The sequence below is a fragment of the Helicoverpa armigera genome, chromosome 10 (genome assembly GCF_030705265.1).
Source record: "Helicoverpa armigera isolate CAAS_96S chromosome 10, ASM3070526v1, whole genome shotgun sequence".
NCBI lineage: Eukaryota > Metazoa > Arthropoda > Insecta > Lepidoptera > Noctuidae > Helicoverpa > Helicoverpa armigera.
Genome location: NC_087129.1, coordinates 5,677,024 through 5,696,840, shown reverse-complemented (window position 1 = coordinate 5,696,840; position 19,817 = coordinate 5,677,024). Strand labels below are relative to the sequence as shown.

Below are 19,817 nucleotides of genomic sequence, written 5' to 3'. Positions count from 1 at the left end.
TTACATTATCATCTTGTAATATCAGCAGATTTAGCCCAGTCAAGGACATACTTTCTTAATTCATCATGTTTTAAATGCACTAATGTACCGAATTTTAAGACTCAAAATCATACATTTAAAAATGGCAAATATTTCCCACTGTTAGCTGGTACTTAATTGGCCTTCACATAGTTGGATAAAAGCTGTGTTGTTATCGAAGGAAGCTGAAGCTTAATCAACAAAGACTACTATTTCTGTTTTAGTGACACATTATTCTAGTTCCACATTACACATTATAATTTAACAATTGTTTCTGTTTTAGTTCTAGAAAATAGGCCATTCGCTAGCTCAAACCAAGCGCTGTGTTTATGATCGTCCATTTTAGCAATCTGGGAACTGGGAAGCCCACGTACAAACGTGTCCACGTTTACTCAGAATATGACTTGTTTATTGGTTCGTTCATTTGTTTAATATATGTTGCGAGCAATGTTTGTTTTCTCAGTATTGAACATTTAAACGTTCTCTTTCGAAGGCGCGTCAACATACAAACTATGGCAATGTACATCAATACACAATGGTATACAATACAATATGGATTTCTGTAAGGTATCTATCTAAAATGGTGTCAGAATAGTATTTTCAATGATTGATAAAGAAAAATTGCCGTTTGACACCACGTAAATAGTAATTCGAGCGCTACGAGTCTGAAATAAAAATAGAAAAGCCTAATCGCGGTAGTTAACCGTTCTTTGTGTGTAAAAGTGTCATTAAATGAATGATACACATTACACACGAACGAAATAAATAATAATCGATTTTATAACCTTTCAACTTTTCGCTCACTAAACTTTTAGAGGGAAAACCTGATTGTTGTTTTACCTTTCCATTCTGAAATATCTACTTCACTTACAATTTTCCTAAGTAAGTACCAATCTTACCTGGTTACCCAGATACCTACCTTGTTTCAGGCGGCAACTACCTATCTCAATAGGTAATCTCCATATAATACACTGGTGCTCAGCTTCACCCTGTTAGACTGGAATCATTTATAATATAGGAAAATGAAATATTTTGCCCATCTATTCACCCCATTACGCTCAACAATATAAACACGACATTGAAAATAAGGGTGTTTACAGAAGGTCATGGAAACTTATTACTTGATTAATAAAGGTAATCGTTCCAATTATGACAACTTTGTTTCAGCCTTGGAATGTTCAAGGCTGCGTATTCGTTATTGTCGCAAAAGGAAATTAATACACGGGCCTTGTTACTCGCAGGTTCCATTTGTGATAGGTAGATAGGAATTTCACTAAAATAGATGGAAATCTTGGTAAATAAAGGTCTTTGTTAAAATTTCGGGAAAACTGTTTTTAATTTGTTTTAAACCTAATGAATTACTAATACCTAACCTAAGGGCGCCTACAACTATTGTATCGAAGTACCTTCTTCTTTGTGAGCTATTGCAGATTTGAGCGATAGTTAAATTTAGGCGTATAGGCATTTTATAACTTTTAGTTCAGTTATGTCATGTAGTTTCGAGAGCTTAACTGACCTTTTTTTTTAACTTCGCTGTTATCACTATTGGGTGTTTTTTTTTTTTCAAAATTATCGCTGGAAACCCATAAAAGATAGAACAGTTGGATTTTTTGTCACATTTCTACATTTCGCGTGTCAGTTTATCTAGGCGTCATTGTGCCGTTGTCACTCTATTGTTGCTGCGTATGCGTGGGCGCACAGTTCACTGTCCACTTATCCAGTACTACATTCGTAAAGTTTCCGTTCCGAAGCGCGTACGGCCGTGGCCACACATCCGTCTGATTATGTGTGACTCAGATAAAAAATAACAACTGCACACTGTAAATATTTTTGAACGATAAGGACAAATAAAAAAAAATATCGACATTGTTTTCCGCCTGTTTAGTTATTTTCTGAGAAATTTTGTAACAAAGCTTTTTGCCACTGTAATTTTAATGTAAAAAATATATGTTTAGGTTCAGGCAGTTATCTCTAACTAAATTGACCTTAGGTGTTACAATATTATAAGTTTTGTTAACAAACATACGCAATATAGCGTAAAACTATTGTTATTAGCTATAACACCTTTCCTAAAATCCGCAGACCTATTGTTAGGTACCAGATAAAATATTTTGAAAAAATATACACTTTAGATACGTAATAATAACTTTATTAATAAAATTTTCATCGTATAACAATATTAGTGCTTAAGGTTAAAAGTAAAACAAAACATTTTACTGTAAATAAAATTTCTTAAAAGTTAGATATTTCTAAAAAAACGAGTAAAATTGTAAATCAAGAGATTTCACTTTTCTATAATACGCATAGAAAAACGAATCGAAATAATGGTAAATAAATTAATAAATATAGCTGGCATTAATAGCTAGTAGAATAAAGCTTTCATAATCATAAAAAAGGATCAAAGGCGACTTACAATGGTTAATCATTCAAAAATATTTAAAAGATAATTATTAGTTTATGTTGGTAGGACGAATACTACAGCTAAATGGTTATGTTTAATCGGCTCGAGTTACTTGACACCAATGTCGCGTGACGTCACAACAGTAGCGGTGCGGGTGACTGCAGTCGACTCGTTGGCTGTTCTGGCCGCGGTTCCTACCTTTCTAATAGTAGTTGTGGTCGTTGTCTTAGAAATACCACCGTTGGCAAGTTTTTGGACATCAGTGTTGGAACGCACTTCTTCAGTAGCTGCCTGCTTCTTCTCGTGAGCACTTGCATTCCTCACATTCCTTTCAATATTCTGTTCGAAGCCTTCCCTTCTAATCACTTCGTTACTCCTTTCTTCAGTGCACCTGCCACCTCTTTCTCCCTGTTCCGCGGTCCTAATAACTCCATTCTCAACGGGAATGATCTCACTGTTTTGATAGTGCTCAGAATATCCATTACCGTCATTTGTTTCGATAGTGTAAGAGCCACGACGGATAGGTTTCTCTGGAACCCACACAATTTCCTGTGTAAGAGTTTCTTGGTGTTGAATTGGATCGGGAGAAACAGTGGAGCTTCGAATTTCACTGTCGTGTCTCACTTGGGTCAGGTGTGCGGGTGTGTATACTTCGTTTGTTTCATAAGAGTCTACTATTTGTTGGTTGACATTCCTGTTATCATCAATCTGCTCCCTATTCTGTTTGATAACAGTTCTTTGCACTTGAGTGACCTCCCTAGAGTTACCGGTAGATGTCGTGGTTGTTCTCTCAACTGGACGCTTCGGCTCAATAGGCTTCAGCTGTCCTAATAAAGGTGAGTGTTTGATACCGAAAGTTATTTGAGGCGTTCTGTTGACCTGCACCTGAAATCACAAAATACAACATAAATCAATATGCGTTGTTAAATAAAATCACAACATATTTATCGTGTTTAGGTATGTGTTATTCCAGTGTAAAGTATATATTAACATATGACCAATAATACATAACTGTACAATAAGTTTACGTTTAACCTTGTATAGGTTAAACGTAAATAAAAGCGAAGGAATCTGGTTTGATAATACCGACAATACATAAAATAAAATACACACAAATGTAACATGGGAATTCAACTCTTCTACAAGTTTGCGAACTATGCACATACATCGCGACTAGATAAAGCATTGGACGTATTTATTGCAATAGGAATTTGATTTACCTTTTCGGGGGAGTAGGTGCCAGGCGCGGGCACTCGCGTGCGATCGTCCACGGGCACCTTGTGGCGTCCCGATATCGTGTACACCGGAGTGTCCAACACTGACGGGATGCGGTATGAATTCGGAGCTGAAAATCATTCAACAATGGTATTAGTTTTTAATCTAAATATTACCAACATTTCTTCCCAGTCTTCTTGTTATAGGTGATTAATATCTTGGTGGTATTCTTTTTGCCCTACAGCATTAAATGTTAAACCCACTGCATAATTTTGTTACAATTGTTCCAATAATAAATAAATATTTATTAGTTCATCATCTGCCATGCTTTGTTACTGTGATTAGTAACACCACTATCTCCAGGCTATCTTGTAAACTCACCGGGGGTATCAGCGAATTTAGTTGTATGTATTTTAATACCAAAAGTGTGCTGTGGAGAATAGGTCAACATAAACTTGTAACCCTTCTCGGGGTTATAAGTACCGGGAGCAGGCACCTTCAGCCGCTCGTCTATCGGTTCCTTATGTCTACCCGAGATCGTGTATAACGGAGTCTCAACAGGCGTTGGGATATTGTAGGAATTCGGAGCTAGAATATATTGACAAAGAAATGTAAGATCGCTCATGAAAATAGTTATTTAAAAATAAAAGTAATGATTGGTTTATTTACCTGGAGTGTCCGCGGCCTTCACGGTATCAGTTTTGATTCTGAACGTGTATTGAGGAGAAGAATGCATTAACACTTTGTCTGCCTTGTCGGGATTGTAGCTGTTGGGTGCAGGGACATTGTCCGGTTTGTGGGGATTCGTCTTTATTCTGAACGAGTATCTTGGTGCACTGTCTAGCAGAATCTTATCAGCTTTCTGAGGATCGTATACGTTGGGCCCGGGTGTATCGTTAATTTTACCTTCTTTGCCTCTTGGGGCTAAAGAATAAGCAGGAGAGTGGTCATGAGTGACATTATCCGCCTTTTCGGGATTATAAGCATTCGGGCCTGGGGTGTTGAAGATTTTATCAGTATCAATTTTTGGTCGGAACGTATATGCTGGCGCATGTTCATGAAGAATTTTGTCGGCTTTTTCGGGACTATAAGCATTGGGAGCGGGATTGTTTGATGGCTTATCAGCCGGACCTTTTGTACCAAATGTATACTTAGGTGCTCCATCCAACATGTAGTCGTACTTGCTAGGATCATATGAATTGGGGCCAGGAGTATCTTCTGGTTTGTGGCCTGGATGTTTAATTCTAAATGTGTATGCTGGAGAACTCTCCAACAATACCTTATCACCTTTCTCAGGGTTGTATGCATTTGGAGCTGGATAGTTTTCGACTTTTCCGGGATGCCCTTTACCACCCATAGTAAATTTCGGTGTACCATTTAAAATATGTGGATCGTATTTATTAGGCGCAGGATAATCTGAGACCTTAGCGGCTGGTCCTTTACCTGAAATGGTATACTTGGGTGTATTGGAAGGCAAGTGTGGATCATAAACATTCGGTCCAGGCGTATCAGAAGGTTTGCCAGAGTGTCCTTTTCCTGAAATAGTGTACCTGGGAGAATTATCAGGCAAATGAGGGTCATAAACATTTGGGCCGGGTGTGTCAGAAGGTTTGCCAGAGTGGCCTTTTCCAGAAATTGTGTATCTCGGGGAATTGTCAGGTAAATGAGGATCATAGCTGTTTGGCCCAGGGGTATCAGATGGCTTCCCCTCATGCCCTCTACCAGCAAGAGTGAACTTTGGAGTTCCATCAGGCAAGTGGGGATCGTATGCATTTGGAGCGGGTACATCAGATACTTTCTTTTCAGGAACTCTTCCTCCCATAGTATATTTAGGTGTGCCATCAGGTAAATGAGGGTCATAGACATTGGGCCCAGGAGTATCTGATGGCTTGGCATCATGGCCTCTACCGTACATGCTAAATTTGGGAGTTCCATCCAATAAGTGTGGATCGTAATTGTTTGGCGCTGGTGTATCACTTGGCTTATCAGTATCAAATTTGGGTCTGAAAGTATATGACGGAGATGACTCGTGCAGCAGCTTATCAGATTTATCAGGATTATACGCATTAGGAGCAGGTACATAATCCGTTTTAGGCGTATGACCTTTTCCTCCCAAGCTATATTTCGGTGAACTGTGATACATTAAAACTGAATTTTCTGGTGCATACACGTTTGGTGCGGGGGTGTTGTCAATTTTGACGACCTGATCTTTTGCTCTAAACGTATACGCTGGTGATGACTCGTGCAAGATTTTATCTGCCTTATCCGGACAGTAAGCATTAGGAGCTGGAGTATTTTCTATTTTGTCACTATGCCCTTTACCGCTTATTGTAAATTTAGGGGCACTGTCTAACATATGCATCGATTTTTCCGGTGCATACACGTTAGGCGCTGGTGATTCACTCCTAAAAACAGTTTGTTCTTTAATCCTGAATGTATAAGCTGGGGAGCTTTCGTGCAGAACTTTGTCTGCCTTCTCGGGGCAATAGCTGTTTGGTGCGGGAGTTTCAGCCAATTTAGAAGAAACTCCTTTGCCTGATATAGTGTACTTAGGTCCACCATTCAACATGTGTATCGACTTTTCTGGTGAGTAAACATTTGGAGCTGGTGTTTGCTCAAACTTCTCAACCACTTCTTTAGAACGCATCGTATATGAAGGGGAACTTTCATGTAGTATTTTATCAGCCTTTTGAGGACTATAATAGTTTGGGCCAGGAGTCACATCATGCTTCTCGGCGACACCTTTCCCCGCCAATGTATACTTAGGTCCATGTTTGAGTGAATTAATAGATTTTTCTGGGGAATAAATGTTTGGAGCCGGTGCATTATGTACTTTAACAATTTCGCTCTTAGTCCCAAATGAAAATGCTGGTGACTTTTCTCTGAGTAATCTATCTGCCTTTTCAGGGCAGTAAGCGTTAGGTGCAGGAACTTGTTCGGATTTTTCAAGCTTCATCTTTCTTGAAATGGTGCTTCTTGCAGTTTTTTCACGCACTGTTCTTTTACCCTGGAATTACAGAAATTATGATTGAAAACATGTAATTAATTATTCTTCTCCATGAAATATCTCAATAACTTACATAAAATAAAGACAAATATATAAATTATATAAGTACCTTGTTAGTAGACGATCAGAAGAAGCAGCGAAAACATGCAGTTATTATTGCCCAACCATTTCCCAGAGTAATAAAATAATAATGGTTAGAAGTAGGATTAGATATGTTAAATATTAATTTTTGCGATAATACATAATTTTATTGTTAAACTGATTTTTTAGAAGAATATTTTAATAATCAATTTTATATACATCACAAAATAAATAAATACACTAGAACGATCACAAGTTCTTAACTCCCCAAAAGCATGGTGGCGTATGGTGAAGTGGATGAATAGTTGTTGTTACAGCTAGATGTTGGTTAGGCGGCGATTCCCTCAGGTGCAGGGTGAAGCACGGCCTGGCCCGCGAACCGCGAGTGCCGGATGCCGAACGTATGCGCAGGCGCCCACGGCAGGTTCACGCACACCTGCCACCCACCCCCAAACGTTAGTATGCAATGACGTAGTAAGTGGCAAAGCTTATAGAGCATTTAAACAGGAGCATCCAAAACCTTTTTCTGATAAGAGTCAGAAAGAAACCGCATTATGCAGTAGGTATTTTAAGTCTCCAGTTTACATGCTCTACGTAACATGAGTATTATGAAGCATTAGTCAAAGTCGATATTAGTAGGCGGAAGGCTCATGTCGTCAAAATGTTAGTTGCAAATGCGCGCCCACTAGCTATCTAACCCTCCGTGCGGGCGTAGCCGGCACTGCAAGCAAGCTTCCGCGTGGAGTGAGTTTAGGAAGCATTCAATTCTGACATTAATTTATGCACAAAATTCACGAGCGCGCTGACATCATTCACCTCGCCTCGACTCGGACTATTTCACATAGGTAATACAGACAATGATTAATTCAAGCAATAAAACAGAGACGGGACAACATAAAATACTTAGATTGGTCACAGTTATTTTTCTCTAAATGAATGCCATAATATGAAACAGTTTATTAAGAATGTAATATTCAAGGATGAAATGAGGTAAAACATGACATCATGGATGATTTATTATTCTGTCATGATTTTAAATCTGTTAGCTTTTCCCGTGGTTTTAACATTTTAAATCCTTGAATGAACTATGCAAGCACTGGTTTGGATGACGAATTTTGTTTTTTGTTAGTGAATTCTTGTAACATTATTAATTGCCAAACATCAAAATCTACAGACCACTAGTAATGTTAGTCGATAATGATAAATCTGTTTGGCTTTACCTTTTCGGGGCAATAGACGCCGGGTCCGGGTACGATAGCGGTCGGTGGTTTCGGCTCTCGTCTCGGCGCGATGGTGTAGGCAGGCGGGCGCTTGGTGAGCACTGCAGATGCCTTGTCAGTAGTGTAGGTGCCAGGTCCCGGTAGCGGGATCTTGGACTCCGAGGTCTTACCACGTCCTGTGATACTGAACGCTGGAGCAGCGCGTTTACCTCCCTCTTTTGCTTCTCCAAGCACCGGGGGCATGGAGTATGTATTCGGGGCTGAAAATGATACAGTCAAAAGTTTATAATATGACCGTTTATAAGTTAGTAAAAAGTTTATAAGTTTATAATCGATCAATAGTTTGAGCAGTTCTAGTAAACGTCTATCAACTGCGTGATTACCTAATGGTAGAAGTACATAAGTGCCCACAAAGCAGAGTAATAAATCATAAGTGAACAAAACAATGTGTCACTAAAACATCAAATGAATAAAAAATAAAAATGACATCAGGCATCGAACAATAATGAATATCTGGGAAGCTAGATAATGACTGGTCCTTGAACAGCTTTAGGTTTCAAATACGGCAACACAGTTGAAAATAAACAATGACAAATACAATAACAGATAAAAGAAAGACAGCAACAGCAACAATCTTTTCGAATGAGCTCAAGACTACATGAAAACAAACTCAAGTTAAAAATAAAGTCAGCGACGCAAATCCATACCTAAATACAAGCTAAATGTAACTACATCAACGAATATCGACGCATATGTGCTGCTATAGCTATACAGGAAATATGCATGCTCTTCTGACCTACAGTTACAAATACAGTAAATCAACATGAAGGTAATGAGGAGCGAGTTCAACTACATGCCCAAAGGCAGAGCATGCTACGGAAAGGTCGTGAGGACACCTGGCGTTTTGCCGCCGGGCTGAGGGGGGCTAACTCGCAGGCCGATGGAGAAGGCCGGAGCGTGATCGTAGACGGCACGGACCGCCTTGATGGGCTCGTAGTCACACGGCGCAGGAGTCGGAGCCACGCGCGGCGGCGGCCAGCGACCGTGCAGGGACGCCGCCGGCGCTCCGGACCGCCCTGCTTGTTCGATCAAGCGAGACATCGTACATAACTATTGTTTATCACATATTATATTCAATGAGTATTATTTACGTCTTGACAACATCATAACCTTCTGTTCAAGTACAGACGTTATGATATTTTTATATGAGGGAATTGTATGTGACTTGTGTAAATAAACCACAAAAAATGCTTTACACAGAATATAATTAAAGATTGACAATAATATAATTTATTTACACTTGAACGGTATACATAATTTAAGACAATTCAGAAATATGACAGTATTAAATAGTTAAGACTGGTTTTGTCTTATTTTCCTTACAATGCCTGTCGAACTTAAATATTTATTCCATAGAATAAAAATAAAATTCCCTCCTATCCTATTGAACAATCCGTCCTTCTGTTTAAAGCTATTTAAGTATAACATAAACTTACTAGGCCTTGCCCATATTGCACGTGCCAATTTACCCCCTGTGACTACCTACCCTTTGTGCTTTACGGTCCTATCTACAGTCATTTTATATAGTCGCTTTAAATGTCTAGTTTTTATTTTATTTATTAAATAAGACTGGCACAAACAGTTGCATTGTTTAAACCTTAAGTAAAACAATAAAGAAATCATAATAAGCTCTTGGACTGACTTATGCTAACTTAGCACGAACTTGTAAACTGTAAACCTAAAGCTTGTATTTTTAAGAGTCGACTCTTTACTTGCAGTTAAAGCTATTGGATAACAATTTCTGTTATAAAAGATAGTTTGTTAAATGATAATTATTTTATCAGTTTTAGTGCCAACTGTCAGAGAAAACCTTCATAATGTCCTAATACTTCACAATACTCCTATATATACATTTTGGAAAGTAAATTATCAAAAACAATTTCATAAAACGATATTAAAATAATTTACCAAATAAATCCTCTCAGCTGCAAGTGAAACACTGCACTCGAAAGCACTGATATCCTAAACACAACTTGTTTGAACAAGCCCTAGGAACGTTGTAGTATCGAGTGGAGCGAGTTGGATGCGCGACTGAGCCTGTATAGGACCGTCGCAGGCAGGGTCCGTTCGGCACCTACACGAAGCCTCTGACTCACCGACAGCCGATCACCTTCGCACATACGGACTTATTTGGCGACATCAGCCAAATGCAGTCGCAGCCGGAGAAACTTAGCAACTGTTCGATCATCCAATGCCACAGTAATTCTCCAATTAAGAACATAAACATAAATGAACGCGATATCTACGTATGGTATTACATTCATTCTTGATACGATTTATACCGGTTTTAATAAATGATTTAAGTGTTGCTAATTTGGTAACCAAAACAGGTTGATATTAGCTAAATTAACTTTAGCCATGACTGTCAGACTGAAGGGTAAAATTGTGCGTAATCACTCACATGAATAGGCGTATAGATTAGACCAAATCAGAACCATTGAATCTATTTTCCACCTAACGCTTTGTGTTTTGAGTCAATGACATTGTAAATAGCAAACAGAATTCAATGACAATTTATTTGTTGAATCAGAGCCGACCATGAGGGAACTTGAAAAAAAAACTCTAGCCTACGCATAATGTCGCTCCGGTTTATTTACAATATTTAAAATTATTTACATTTAACATTTTAATTTATTCAAATTTAAATACCAGAAAAATAATGGCTAGGATATCTGCAGTAAGTACATACTTAGTAAATGGAAATAGTCACGTAACTACTTAAAATACTTTAAATGCCTAAGGTAAGGAATGAAATAATACTGCAGACGACATCGGTTATGCAAATTAGACTGCAGTCATGGCCCACTTACAGATTATGTGTCGCAACGTGATTCACGATAAAAACAAAAATGTAACTAAAGGTACTGAATTTTCTGGAAGCCATATTGATTTCTGTCAATCCACAAGGCCTTTTGAGTGAGCCAAATGTTATAGCATATATATACAAAGACAGATACTCGTGGATACTGAGGTAATTAAGACCGCAAATGATCAAGACGAATAAAATGCTGCGTATAATTCGTGGGCGGCAGACTGTATAATTGTCTATAGAAAGATAAACGGCTTTACTCGAGTATAGGTAACCCGTGCAATTATCCAGTAAACGACAATTGCTGTCGGCTGCCCACGATACTATTATACGAGCTAAGAACAAGTAAATTCGATTGCTCCATACGTTACAGTCGTCAAGCTGGATGTGCTCCACTAGTTACGTGGTATCCGACCAGTGGGCGAGGTCAGCAATTTAAAATCAATATAATACCAATTAGGCGGTCAAGCTGTTTGACCTAGGTGTTTATGTTTTTATACCTCCATTATAGGAAGTAAAGATTAACCGTGCATCAGTATATGCGGATAATTTTGGTGTTTTTCAATAACTATTCTAAGCAACATCGGTCAGATTTTATAGGCTCCAAACGAGCGCTTTGACGCCCAAATGATGTGACTGTCGTAGGCAGGCGATTTGGTAAGTAGTTTTGGCAAAACAACCACAGAACACGCGACTCCTTTATGGATTGGATGCCATCGATTCACTTAACTGGCACAATACAGTATAAAAATTTCTCTTTTGCGCTTTTTTGGGGTAAACTGGTTGAGGTTTTAACTCACCTTTAGCCGTCATTCCTTCTGTGTTGTAGGTAGCAGGTCCAGGGCCAGCTTTGGAGTTGGTGCCAGGTGGATCGAGCTTATGGCCGAAGGTGAAAGCTGGAGCACGAGGTCTGCGCGATTCTTGCGGTGGTTTACCTGGATAATAGGAATAACTTTATTTAAGGAAGGACTTTGGTAAGTGCATTCATAAGCGTTTGGGTGTCAATTCAACCCTGTTTATATTGAAAATATTGCAAAATTGACATTAAACAGAAAATTGGTTTCTTCAAGCTTTTCCTCCTTTCTTCTACTCACTAATTATAGGTACTAACTACTGTAACTACTGAAAATCTTGTAGATAAACAATTTGGACGAAAAAGTCAAAAAGTATTCGCAGAAGCATATGCATCTAGTAAGAAAATGTCCTTAAGAAAATACATTTTTCACAAAAAACATTTAAAAACATACTATTAACCATTTACCTAATTCCTTTAAACCAAAAATCCTTTATTTTTAGTAAAAATTTGTAAAACCAAAAATAAGCAGAATCCGCATGTATCTATAACATAACTATAATACTAAGTAATTGCTCTCGCTTGGTCAATGTCACACCATATTGTGTACCGCACGCACTGATAGCCCTCACCTTGGACAGGGTCAATGCTTTCGCCTACGCCTCTTACCAAAACACCTATTTACTAAGAGATGATGATACTTCCTAGAAAATTTTAAAAGCTTTTCTACTAAACTATGCCTTATACAATAAACACTAAGTGCTACTATTGCTTGAAGGTGCGAATAACATTATTAGGTACGTGCTTGTGCAATATTAAAATACTCACATACTAAAGAATCCGTAGAATAAAGTGCTAAACACAATTCCAATCAATCTAATTTACTTAGCAATAAAACTAAAAATAAGTGTGCGAAGTTATTTGGCGAATAACATAATAAGTATGATCTCACTTTGTATATCAACACAGGGGACGAGCAAGGCCGGTGCTTGCGGTGCGCGATAATCTCACAACTCAAAACACAACCTCTATTGGTGTGGGATGGGTGACGTAAGCGCGAGCGCACGAGACCGACGCAACGTGAACAATACGGACGAAATAATGCCACCAAAGAAAATGACCATACCGACACCACGCAAACTTAAACATACTAAATAAATACTACATTACCATTGTACCAACTTCATGTTATATTGTAAACAATCGCTGCTTTACATAAGAAAACACTGGAATTTCCACCATTTTATTTAATTCGGACACATGTTTAAACTACACGTTTTCGTTCTCGATCAGCTCATTATAATTTCATATTGTGTTCGTCATATATCTTATTTTTTACACATCTGTATCTTAAATAAAATTAATATATGTATTAGGTATGTAAGATTTGTCAATCAATCTTTTTAAATTCTTGGAATTAAGAATTTCAAATAGCTACTATTTTTATTAAAACTGGTTGCTTGAAAACTTGTACTTGACTTGTTTAACTCTACGTTCTGAGATTATGCCTATAAATACGACATGATCACACTAGCACTGCGGCTACTTTGCATGCACTGCTACAATACTGGATGCTACAATGTTACCTATAAGTGTAGGAAGTGATACAACAGCTGGTCCCGGACTAGACGCCTCGGCTGCGATGGGGCCACGGCGAGTTGTCGGAGTCCAGGGGTTCTGCCGCACTCCCATTGGACCCTCACACGGAAAAAAACTCTTCGAGAGCGACGAAGATGTTCGTACCGGCTTCACAGGTCTTAAATACCCCTAAAATATCATTTTTCTTTAGACTAGCTTCTACTCGTAGTGATGAAATTCTAAATGTAGATGATCAGATTCTACGCGCTTGTCGTGGTGACGATGTAAATATTAATTTAATGTTGTTTTACGAAAAATATGTCATGTACACATGATACACGATTTTTAAGCAAATTGAACTACTGTTTAGAACCTAAACATAAAAATAAATGTGGAGTTTACTGGAATCGTTTGGTTTGGTGGACTCGTTTGCTGCGTAGTTTTACTCATTTCGTTTTAACTTCACCACAACAACCTATGATTAAAAGTATTTCGAAATTATAAATAACGTATAAGAATGTTTGATTTTAATTTAATAAGCACAAGCCATAGGAAAATCAGGTAAAAATAATTAATCAATTCCCAATAAAATTATCGTATTATGTATAAAATGTGTCAAAATCTGACGCGTGACATATCGTTTTTATCTTTAGCATTTACGTAAAAGAGGTCGTCTTTCTCCGGGTACTTGCTGATAAATTAGCATTAAAACTATTTTGATTAATATACCTATCTCGTTTAATTCTGTTGATTGCTTTGTTAACTCAGATCACCTCACGCGTCGAGGTGTCGTCATGCATCCAATTTGGTCATTTAGATAACTATAATATTTGTAAACGCCACATTAAAAAAATAAAGAACCATTTAGCTTAGGTTCTCCATAGTGAGGTTTGTTTGCATATATTGTTGTTATGTATTTCAAAATAAGACTCTAAACGTGTTGTAATTATAAGTATGAAAAGTAGGATTCGAACTGACTACTGAAAAGACAAAATTACAAAAATTGCTTAAATATAAGTAGAAAGTCTACATATACTTACTACATTAACAAAGGCAAACTATGCAATTAATTGCACATAAATCATTTAAAGTAATACAGCAAAATATCTGAGCAATTAAAGAGCCGTTAGAGTTATAACTCCCACACGAAAAGTCGGAAAACTATGAACCAATCAACACACTAAAATAAGACAAATAGGCTCGATAGCTAGAAAACTAGTATAGTTTTGAAAAGAGAATAAAGAATAATACATTAAAGAATAACAAGAATTGAGTTTGTCCCACATACAGACTTATATGGATAGATTCTATCGTTTCGCAAAAATCTAGGTAGAAAGTTGTAATTCCTTATAGGTACAGTTTACGTGACATAAGTTAACATGCGTGGCATACCCATGGCAGACCTACATATTTATTTCACATCCGGTTCGTTTACTGTAGTAAAACGATATAAGGCCGTGTTATAAATGGTTTTTACTGCCCCTTTTTCAGTAAAGGATACAAGGGTTTATAAATATTTCTTTTCTGCAGTGGTAAAAAACACTTTCTGCGTAGAAACATACCACACTGGTACATACCATTTGCATAACGTTCTGAAGATTTTTAAGGAAAACCAAATGGCTAGTTCTATTTTCGGTGTCAAAGTTAATAGCATTAAAATGCAAACAGAAAAACTAACAAACTCCTTTTAAAATTAAAGATGACCACAACATTATGCCTTATTAAGTTTTTTATCACATGGCCGTAACTCGATAATCCAAATCTAATCTTTTATGCATTAGGTATCTAAAATTCAAAACATTAAAAAAACTGTTTTTATTTTATAAAATTACGTCTAATTTTCAGATATTTTCTTCAAAGCAGTTATATCGGACCAATCAACCTCATCATCAACCCTCGGTCACAATTCTTGCAATTTCATTAAGAAAGTCGTAGCATATCTAGACGGATTTATTTTAATAATATAATTTAAATAAATTAAGCTCTCAACTTTTACATTTTAAATAAGAACCTAAACTATCACTTCCTATAAAATAATGATAGCGGGACTTCAATAAATTAATTCCGTGAAAGCGTTGACAATATTAAAACAAAACTTGAAAGTTGTTACGACATAAGTAAGCACCTACTATAGTATTTTATATGGTTAAAATCTCGTTAAGATCCTATAATGATGCTTTATGTATAATTTATAGCGGATTACAATAGGTAACTGATCAATCTATTGTTTTTCGATTAGAGATAGTTTGTGCGGAGCTTTTTTTTTAACGACATCAAAAGACATCAAATTAACCCTCCCGCTGTTGGTTAGCAGCGGTGATGGAGTGCCAGACTCTTACTGACTAAAAACCTTCGTGTTCCTTCGTAGGCCTTTTATGTACCAGGGCCGCGGTAACTCTTTCGAACAATCCCGCAACCCCGGGTTTGTACGGAGCTTACGTCAAAATCTCGAATGGATCGGTTATTGTAATCCGCAGTAACTGAATAAGAATTAGTAAATTACCAATGAGCTAATATTGATGAAAGGGAGGAGTTGTATCCTTTACAAAACAATGGTGATCATAATGCATGATATCGCTAAATCAATTGCCACCATACAGTATTTATAAGGTAAAACTAGTTGGGTTGCTCATTGAACGCCTTCGTGCGTCGCCCACATCCCTAAAGCCTGAGTGACAGGTTTGTTAAGTACTGATTTATTTTGTTCCTACGTAGCGTATGGTTGGAAAATACAATCATGTGTGTAGGATAGTCAACAGTAAAAACAGCTTCTATTAACAATAGTATTGTCATTCCCTTTTCAAAGGAACATTTGTAATGTTGAAGCCAGTTAACGGTTAAATGAAGATTTCCACATTTTCCTACTTTTCTGTTGTTACTTAGGTGCCTTCGTATTTTATATTTATTTGTGTAAAACTGATTCGAACAGTATTTCGTAATTCGTTTTTTTTTTAATGGGCAAACGAACCTGTTTTACCGGAGTTCAGGCTCCTTCGATTTTTATTAAGGTCGATTACATTAAAGGTAACAGGTACTTCCATGTTAAAAAGTTTCACTTTTCGGTTATCTTTCCAGTAGCCTTAACTATTTAATGTGTGTTAACAAATATGTACATCATAGGAAAAATAACATTAATGATAGGTAGAGGTAGGCTTCAAGGCAATGCCCTTTGGTTATAAACTGCATCAGCATTATTATTTATTACTTCTTTCCTCAACTCCATTTGTACCATCGACTTTCTTATTTTCCCAGAATTATCGGAATTATCTATTTAATTTTTAAATATTTATCTTTAATAATATGTATCAATTCATGTTATTGTTCAGTGAGAAAGATATTGTTAAACGAATAATAACACGGCTATAGGTACCTATCCTATCTCGACTGAGTGGTTTGTGGTTTTACGTACTGTGTGAATTAATAACATTTGACATCATTTCTCTACATACAAAACAACATCTTTCCAACATATGTACGTACATATAACAATAACAACGATTTATAAAACATAGGTAGATATATTGAACGTCACGGGCTGAAAGAAAAGCTAATTCAGTGCCAGCTCGTACGAGTCACTGTCGTCGTGAAAAATGAATAAAATCGTATTTGGGCCATCCGTCGCGTCCTCAAGCCTTCGCGAATATACAAACTTTTACATGAATGCTTTTTCTTTCATGGTACACGACTACAGAAATGTATATTTATGATACTTTGTTTTGATGCCCTTTTTCAGTCCTTGACAATAACAATGACAAATGCTTCAAGGCTGACTTTGTGAGTCGTTAGTAACCGCAGTTATTTATTTCAGATTACCTACAAATGGCTTGCAGCATACCTATAGTTAAATATATCGCTTTGTTAATAACTTAGTATTAATTAATTTGACATTGAGTGCATACTGTTGTCTAGCTTCAGTTATCCAATAACAGCCTTTTATCAGAGCACGAGTGTTGTCTCAATTGAGCTCATTTGCCGATAACCTGTCCGGCAGTGGCTGGGGCCGAGCATGTCGTCATCGACCATTTCGTTCGCGACGAGCGCATGCATTTCATTACAACACCATCAGGAAACATTTTGCTGAGGTCGAAATGTTAAGGTCGTTATTACAATCAAGCCTATGATGGTAAACACGGATCCTTTGATAGTGTATATTTGAATATTAGGTCATTTCACGTGCCGGAGCCGACAACAAAGTCTCTCAAGAATCAATAGACAAATAAGTTATCGGGTAGGTAATTTTCCCGTGACACACGAATAGCTTTCCATCAAGTTACTCTGACTTCTTCAGTTATACGTGGTCAGTTATTGATTGACAAACAAATACAACAATACTCGTAAACTGTTTGACATGTGTATGCAAATACAAATAAGTATCTAGTACTCGCTACTTGTAGTCTTCAATCAGCGTTAAGAAGAAACATGATGAAGTTTATGTGTGTAAAATGTAAGATAAGAACTAATCTTAGCTACTAGTATAATGTTAGAATGTAACACTTGTCGTATCGTAATCTACGACTATAGAACTTACATTGTCTGTAAGACTACTGTCATACTGCAGTGACCAGTATAATTCACCCACTAAGAACGTATAATAAACCTATTTCATCAACATAGTATAAGTAAATAGCAAGTGGTTAGTATCACTAATGTACAAAGGCTGTAACACTGTAATCTTCTGTGTACTTAAGTATTTACATACAGAGTGAAATTACTAGGTATTGGATTATTGGAAAGGAATATACAATGTAAAATAACAATTTCTGGGAACTACTGTAAAAAATATGTAACATCTAGCAAAATCCTTGAAACTTATTCTACAAAAAGTCAAACGGACGCGTGACACACGCACCGTTCTCACATGTAAATATTACTTCAGTAAATCCAATATTTACGAATAAAAGGCTCTAAAATGTTTTGCACACCAGCCAGCCTTGTATCACAATAGGAAGATTATTCCATTACAACTAACAACTGACTGTCAATTGAGTTAAGTGTGTGGAGATTGAGTTAACGACCATTTTTACAGCAAACATTTTGGCTAAAAATACTTTGTTTTTTTTTTAAACCTGGACGACTATAGTGATGAAAAGGTACCTACTGAGTTATATTCGTACATTTTTATTAAGATATCTTTTTGTTGCTACATAGACATATTTTCATCTGGGCATCGATTAAATCTCAAATTATGTGACGGTATTTTCCATTAGTAGTATCTTGATTTCCACACTTCCCAACCATTTCCGTGAGTATTATTGTGTCCTCATTTATACATTATTTTATGTATACTCATAAACCTGTATACACGATACTTACATCAATATTTAGCGATGTTTAAGTACAATAAAATTGTATTTTCTGAACGCTGTAAGTAGGCAGTTATTCGCACAAAACCCTCATATAAGTATTTATGATAGAACTTCGATCAAGGTTCGTTAAATCATTAAATATTCTTCAGCATCTTTTATACCTTGTAGGCCTACACTTAATAGCAATTTAAGATGTATAAGGCTTTTCCATAACAAGTACCTGCCTAACCAGTTTTCCAAGCAAGCACTTAAATACACACTCATATCGTACATTATCCTCGAGATGAAACTGAGAACTTATCTTGCATGAAAGTGGCGAGTTATCTATAAATTTTATATTCACAATATTTGAAAGTCCATTTCTACATAAAAACGATGATTCGGTACCTATTTTTCGAGTTCACGTATTTACCTAAGAAGATATACAGGCAGAACCTATTTACAAAGTGTTTTTGGGTACTTGACCTAATAAATTAGATATTTATATATTTTATTTTAATTCATAAGACATTGAATATCGTGTCATCATAAATATTTAAAATGTTTTTCTCAATGAACTACATACGATTGAATAATAAAATAGAAGTTGACTCACCTGCTAAATAGTGCTCTGATTTAAACAACTTCAATAGGAATCTACTGGGACAGCTCGTTCTTGAGATCTAAGTATCGTTTACACGTTCGTTCCTAAATCTAAACTAGTTTATTTATTTACGTTAGACATCTGTTAAGAGTCGCGAATTTTCGATCAGCCGAGGGCTGTCGTCGTATGGCGCGGCGGTCGCTCGTGGCGGAGCACTGCGGTCGAATGTTGTGTTTAGTTATCGCTGTAAGCCGTTTGATGTATGTCTCCGCTGGATTAGCTACCAGAGCCGCGAGACCAAGCGTGGGCGCTTCCCGCCAAAACCGGTTGCCTAGGTTACCGGACGCCATCAAAACGTCCCGTTTCACGCATGCGCGAAATTTCTACGCCTGAAGGAGAGTTGACTGGAAATATTCTTGTAAAATACTACATGAAATCAAATAAATTGATAAATAGCTTTAACAATCCCAAGATATTTTCGCTGTTCATTAGTAGGTCTAGGTACCTACAGTAATAACGAAGGTAACTGGGTACGCATACTTAATATTTCTACTCCAAACAGCTACAAATTAGGTCAGGTGATAAAAACCATTCCTTAGCAAAACATGACCTACTTACAAGCACTGTTTATTAATAAAAGAGCTGGTGACTAAATTGCTTCCTCGCCACTGGAGTGACACACCTTTGCGCCCTTGAATGGTTGACTGTGCTTCGTACTTACATCTGGACTAATAGAAGAAATCTGA

General features: G+C 37.0%; 1 protein-coding gene across 8 annotated transcripts; it reads right to left on the bottom strand.

Moving 5' to 3' along the window:
- Positions 1-2,151: 2,151 nt before the first annotated feature.
- Positions 2,152-19,314, bottom strand: LOC110377332 (cell surface glycoprotein 1). 8 transcript variants are annotated; one of them, XM_064036459.1, is made up of 9 exons: positions 19,084-19,314; positions 13,191-13,371; positions 11,612-11,746; positions 8,839-9,018; positions 7,943-8,202; positions 4,304-6,641; positions 4,016-4,222; positions 3,640-3,764; positions 2,152-3,304 (listed from the first exon to the last, which is right to left on the bottom strand). In XM_064036459.1, exons 2-9 carry the CDS (start codon positions 13,294-13,296, stop codon positions 2,528-2,530), a joined length of 4,128 nt encoding a protein of 1,375 aa, XP_063892529.1. In that variant the 5' UTR covers positions 13,297-13,371; positions 19,084-19,314; the 3' UTR covers positions 2,152-2,527. The 8 variants fall into 8 exon arrangements, with proteins under 8 accessions (XP_063892529.1, XP_021191854.3, XP_063892531.1 ...); XM_021336179.3 differs by lacking the exon at positions 19,084-19,314 and adding an exon at positions 13,585-13,715; XM_064036461.1 differs by lacking the exon at positions 13,191-13,371.
- Positions 19,315-19,817: the final 503 nt, after the last annotated feature.